At 37.2% G+C, this 6,000-nt stretch overlaps 1 protein-coding gene across 1 annotated transcript; it reads left to right on the top strand.

Annotated features, from left to right (window-relative positions):
• LOC146938288 (uncharacterized) lies at positions 1–4,736 on the top strand. The gene is made up of 5 exons (XM_085749608.1): positions 1–265; positions 2,045–2,529; positions 2,608–2,899; positions 4,241–4,424; positions 4,673–4,736. Exons 1-5 carry the CDS (start codon positions 1–3, stop codon positions 4,734–4,736), a joined length of 1,290 nt encoding a protein of 429 aa, XP_085605734.1.
• Positions 4,737–6,000: the final 1,264 nt, after the last annotated feature.

The following is a 6,000-nucleotide window of genomic DNA, read 5'->3' as shown; positions in this document are numbered from 1 at the left end:
ATGACGAACGCAGCAGGAACTTCTCATGTGAATCGCGAAGAACCCATTGATTTTACCAAAGAAATCGCCAGTGCTGCTCCTGCTTTTATGAACGAACCAGAAATCAATGAAGCTGAAAAAGCTATCTGGAAAACCCAGGTAATCATCCCTTGTACTGATACTCCACATGCATTTTTAGGCCCCATTTCTCTAGAACCTGAAACTCCAGAAATTAATTCTCTTTTCCCATGCATTGAAACTCAACCTCCTTTAATTTTCACAAAAGGTCCTTTTGACCTAAGTTTTGTAAAATCCAAAATTAGGACTGAACCAAAAACTTATCCCGAATATATTGCTTGGTTAGACAAAGTTCAAAAACAAAAGGGCCAATTTTGGAAGGAGAAAGGGCTTTTTGATCTCATCCAAATATCTCGATATGGTCCAAAATACCATAATGAATTGATATTTGCTGCTTTACATTTTTGGAACCCATCGAACAACAGCCTTCACTTGAAATGTGGAATGCTCACTCCTACCCTTTTAGATGTGGCTGGCCTTACTAGCTTAAAACCAACTGGATACACCTTTAATCCAGATGTTACCACCTCTCAATACTCAGTCAATTTCGATAGCCCTGCTTATGGTATGTTTATAGCTAACAACCATGATACCGAATGTGCTGAAGTATCTGCAGATGAACATGTAGCTTTTTTGACCTACTGGTTATCTATGCATGTTTTTTGCTCAAGGTCAGTCCAAGTCCCTAAGAAATTCATGTGTCTAGCTAGTCAGTTACATGAAGGAACAGATATCTGTTTAAGCAAACTGATTCTAGGTTCTTTATATGAAACCCTTAACCAAACAACTAATAATCTTAGAGATTATCCCCAAACTGGTGGAAATTTAGTTGTATCAGGACCCATATGGTTGTTCCAACTATGGCTTTTAGCCATTTTTGGATCAAAACTTGCTTCGATCCTACCTTCCTTTTACACATCAGCATACTCAGACAAGACCACTGAAGGTATAGGCTTAGCTATGTTTCACCCCGATGGGAACAAGTCTTCACAACAACTTTTTGCAAATGCTTATGAAACCCTGCTTGATTGTCCCATTTTCACCCCTATGATGGCACCATTTAGCACTAGGAAATATGGACCTAACTGGTTCAAAGAAGACTTTCCCACCACTTCGAAAAAAACCAATAAAACAGAAATCAATGCTATATGGGAAGCTTATTTGACCCCTACCTATCTATCTAGCAGACTTACACCTGGTAGCCCTTATGGAGTATATGGTTATCAACCTAACCATGTAGCTAGACAGTTTGGTATGGTTCAATCAAAACCCAGCTCTTTGTTCAAAAGTATAAGTGAATGGAAAATTCCTCTGATCGAACCTGTATGGAAATCCATAATTCAAGCCAAGAGAACAACTGTGTTCGAGCCTACATATTTCTCAACATCATTTGCATGCTCTGAAGCATTTTTTCGATGGTGGCGAAATTATTACATACGCCAATCCAATCGAGGGAATCCTGATGAATTGCTGCCTCAACTGATCAGTACTTTTCACACTTTGCAGAACAAAGACAAGAAGACTAGAGGTACGCACATTAAAGAAATTCAGCAATTTCAAAGATATTATCAAACAACATATGACCCTTTACATCCAAAGAGGACAGTATACTATGCTGCTCAAACTCTGAGAGATAAAGTTCGAGAGAAAATTTCAGAAACAATTTTTCCCCCTGGAACACCCAATAAATATCTTTATGTTTTAGAAAAGAAAATGAGACTAGCAAGACTTCCATCTTGTAATCTTGCTTTGGCCTTCAGGCCACCATACCCAAAATGGTTACTTTATAATTTCAAATTCCCACAAAATAATTTAGTAACCTATGCTAAATGCCATTTATACCAATATAATGGTGAACTTGGCTATGAATTGTCCCAAGTTCGAATCGAAACTCCCAGTATCATGGGTATGATTTTTTCTTTCGCTAAAACACATTAATACTATTGTTAAAAGAAATAGTACTTATCTGTATGATCACATATTTCAGCTTTGCCTTTAACTCCAGGAGAAGCAAAGCTTGATGATGCCAGCACCCAGAACACTTCGAAAAGCAAGTCTGACAAGAAGAAAAAGAAAGCTTCCCAAACTAAAGAAGTTGAATCGAAGAAATCTGAGGCTGCATCGAAGGAACCTCCTAAATCAAAGGAACCCAAAGTGAAAACAACTTCATCAAAAGGACATTCTAGATCGAAGAGCAAGAAAGAACAAGCAACTGTTGATCTCTCTGATGATGATAGTGAGGTGGAGATAACTAAAGAACAGATCGAAGCTTCCAAAGTAACACTTCCCAAAGTCCATACTGAAGGAAGAAGGAAAAGAAAACAAGAACAAATATCACTTGTCCAAGAAAAAGAAGTCGAAGTGGAAGCTTCTGAAAGTTCTCCCCCCATCTCGCCATCTAAACCACTCAAACGTCGTCGAAAGACTTCTCATTCTAGTGCTCATTCACATGTTGGTGATAATGGTTCGAAGGTATTTTATCAAAACCATATTTTATACAAAATATCTCTAAATGTCCTGTTTTTTAAGCATCTATCTTATTCTTTTTAGGGTATCGAACAAGAACAAACTACTCCATCACAACATGGGCAAGTTCTTCCTTCTTCGAAGACCACTTCACCAATTGCTGAAGATAAAGAGGATGAGCATGATGATGCTAGCAGTCCAGAAGGTCTTAAAGTGGATCCTCCTCAACATCAACAGGCAGAAACACCCACTGATGACTTGGTAAATGATGAATCACTCAACAATGACCAATCTCATTCTGCACCCACCCTTGGAGATAATGTATCGAACTATGTTACTGAAGATACAAACATAACTACTCGACAAGATGCTCCTGGTGATGCAGAGATGATTGCTCAACAAGATGCCCCTATGATCGATCTGGAAGAAATCGATCGATTGGCCAAAGATGATCCTTTCAATGCCTTTGCTTTGATAGCTAAGAGTAATACTCTTTTCTCAACTAGCACTGGCCAAACTTCTGATTCATCCAAGGGAAATCCCTCTGAGACTTCAAAAAACAACCTGCTAGCAGAATTTCAAAAGAAGATCATCGAAGCCAACTTGCTAGAGTTGATTGAAAAGGATGCTGGAGCTCTCGCTGAAATCAAGAGTTTATTTGAAAAACTTGATGCTCTCCCAACTGGTTGGAAATTTCGAAACCTGTTTAATTATCTTGAACCAATGTTGGAGAGTGCTAATCAAAATTTCCAGAAGAGGAAAACTGGTCAAGCTCAAATGGCAGAGAAGAAAGCGCATCATGATCAAATTGTGATCGAACTGTCATCCTTCCAAGAGAAATTTAAAACTCTTCAGCAAGAAAGAAACAATGCGAAACAGCAAGTGGTTGACATCGATGCCAAAATTAAAGAACTGGAAGCTCAGAAAGCTGAAATTTTGGCTAAGGATGAAGCCAGAAATCGAGAAGCCAATGAAGCTGTTAACAAATTCAAGCTCTCCAAGGAACTAGAGTCTACCATTGCTCAACTTGCAAATGACAACCATACTCTCGATACCCAACTGGCTAAATACAAAAGCCAAATTGAGAAACTCATCTCATCATTTGAGATTTAGTTCTGTTTCTATTTTATTTTCTAAGACTTTTATTTTGTTTCAGCCTTATCGAATATCTTGGTCTGTAATGTCTTTATAACAATCTGTGGACCATTTTCTATTTCGAACGACAATTTCTTTTCAATCATCGAAATTCCTTTCTTATTTTCTTGTATCGAATTTAAATTTTATTTAAATCCAAATAAGATTGGAACAATTTCCAAGACATTTTAATGATGAGGAAACAAAAAAGTAACTTTTTGTTTAACCCAACAAGTTAAACTTGCCTAGGAAGTTGAAAAGAAATAAAACAAATAAATGATCTTTTAATCATGAATTAATCCTTTTTAAAATAAAACCTTTAAAACTTCCCTCAGATTACAAAGTTAAGTAACCATTGGCCATCAGAATAACTGCTCCCACGTGTCATCATCTTCAAAGCAAGAAGAACCGTTTGATTGAGCCACTTCTTTCAACTTCCCTCCATTATAAATATGATTTTCCCTTTTATAAAAATCATTCTTTTCTTTGTTTCGTCTTCGTCCGAAAAAATCCTTCTTACTCAAAGCTTTTCTTTCTTAAATCATCATGACCACCATTGATAATCTGAGTGATGATCTTTTAGTCAAGATTGCTACAAAGATTGCTGCTCAAAGCAGGAAAGATCTTTTCGCCTTTCGCCATACCAATAGCAGGCATTGGCGCGTCAGTGAGGATTCTGAAGTTTCTAAGGCTTTTGGAGATGATGTCCTCTACTTCCTCTACGACCCCAATGAATGGTACAACAATGCTATGGTGGCTCATTCTAAGTTTGCTTTTAAACTTAGACTCTGGAATCATGGCAACGCCATGTTCTGTATTCTTCGAAGCACTCAACACATGTTGGATGCTAATCCAAATGTTGAAGAAATGAAACGCCTCCTTACTACTGCTATCAATGCCACTGGCTCTCTGAGTGCAAGGTACTACCTTCTTCTCATCAATGCGCTCTCCATGCCTATGCCAGAAAACATCCTCGAAGACTTCAAAGATCTTGCATGGACACATCGATTGGCAGAATTTCGAAGCGACATTTTGGGAGGAACTTCGAGTTATCGATTTCGCTGTCCTTGGTGGAATAGGCCCATGCCTATTTGGCTTACTAGGCGTCGTTTTTGCAACAACTACCACAACTGTGCAGGAGATGGGAGAATTGGAGGCTGGTATTCACTTCTACCTGGGCCAGATCATGACTACTACCTGGTCAATGCTTGCTTCAGGTGTCGTCTCGATACAGAAATTCGCTGGTTTCTCGATCGCTTTGGGATTGTAACTGAATGGTGAAAACCATTTCTAAATGCTTTTTGTCTTTAAGTACTTTGTGTTTTCTTTTGTAATGGTTTTTCCGTTTTAAGCATTTCGATGTAACCTGCCCATCAGTTGGCATTTTTAAATTAATGCCAAGTTTTATTTCGAATCAAATTACTCTTGTGTAATTTTAATTTCTTGTAACATCGGTTTATATTTTTTCAAATATTTACCGTTTATGCGTAGAATTCTCTGATCTTCTTGTAGTTCCTCGATCTCATACGCATTATTCGAAAAAACTCTTAGAATTTTCCATGGTCCTTCCCAACTAGGAGACCATTTTCCTAAACATCGATCCTTTTTATCCATAGGCAAAATGACTTTCCAAACTAAGTCTCCTTGCAGGAATAATTTCGATTTAACTCTTTTGTTATAGGCTTTTGCTATTCTTTCTTTTTGCTTTGTAAGCACTTCTAAAGCCATCAATCTTTCTTCATCAATATCTACTAATTCATCCAACATCATATCCAAATATTGATTTGTTGGAATTTCGATTTGTCTTTGAATTCGAGTAGATTGAAGTAAGATTTCTGTTGGCAATACAGCATCATGGCCATATGTTAATCGAAAAGGAGTAGTATTTATAGATTCTTTAGGAGAAGTTCGAACTGCCCATAAAGCTTCATAAAGAAACTCATGCCATTCTTTGGGTTTTTTCTTTTGGCTAGCTTTTCTTTTGATTATAGTAATCAAATTCTTATTTGCTGCTTCTACCTGACCATTTGCCTGAGCATAGTATGGTGTTGAAGTCAACAATTTATATCCCATTTCTTCAGCAAATTTTACCATCTTTCGACCAGTGAATACAGATCCTTGATCTGTAGTAATAGTTTCTGGTATGCCAAATCTATAAACAATAAATTTTTGAATGAAGTTTATAACTTCATCTTGAGTAACATCTTTTAGTGGAACAGCTTCTATCCATTTAGTGAAATAATCTATTCCAACCAAAATATATTTGTAGCCTTTGGATGACTTAGGTTTAATTTCCCCAATTACATCTAAAGCCCATCCTCTGAATGGCCAAGGTTTTACTAT

This window comes from Medicago sativa, chromosome 3, assembly GCF_051527215.1.
Source record: "Medicago sativa cultivar Bolivia chromosome 3, Bolivia_mono, whole genome shotgun sequence".
In the NCBI taxonomy this organism is placed as follows: domain Eukaryota; kingdom Viridiplantae; phylum Streptophyta; class Magnoliopsida; order Fabales; family Fabaceae; genus Medicago; species Medicago sativa.
The sequence above is the reverse complement of the archived record's forward strand: the minus strand, read 5'-3'. Positions and strand labels throughout refer to the sequence as shown.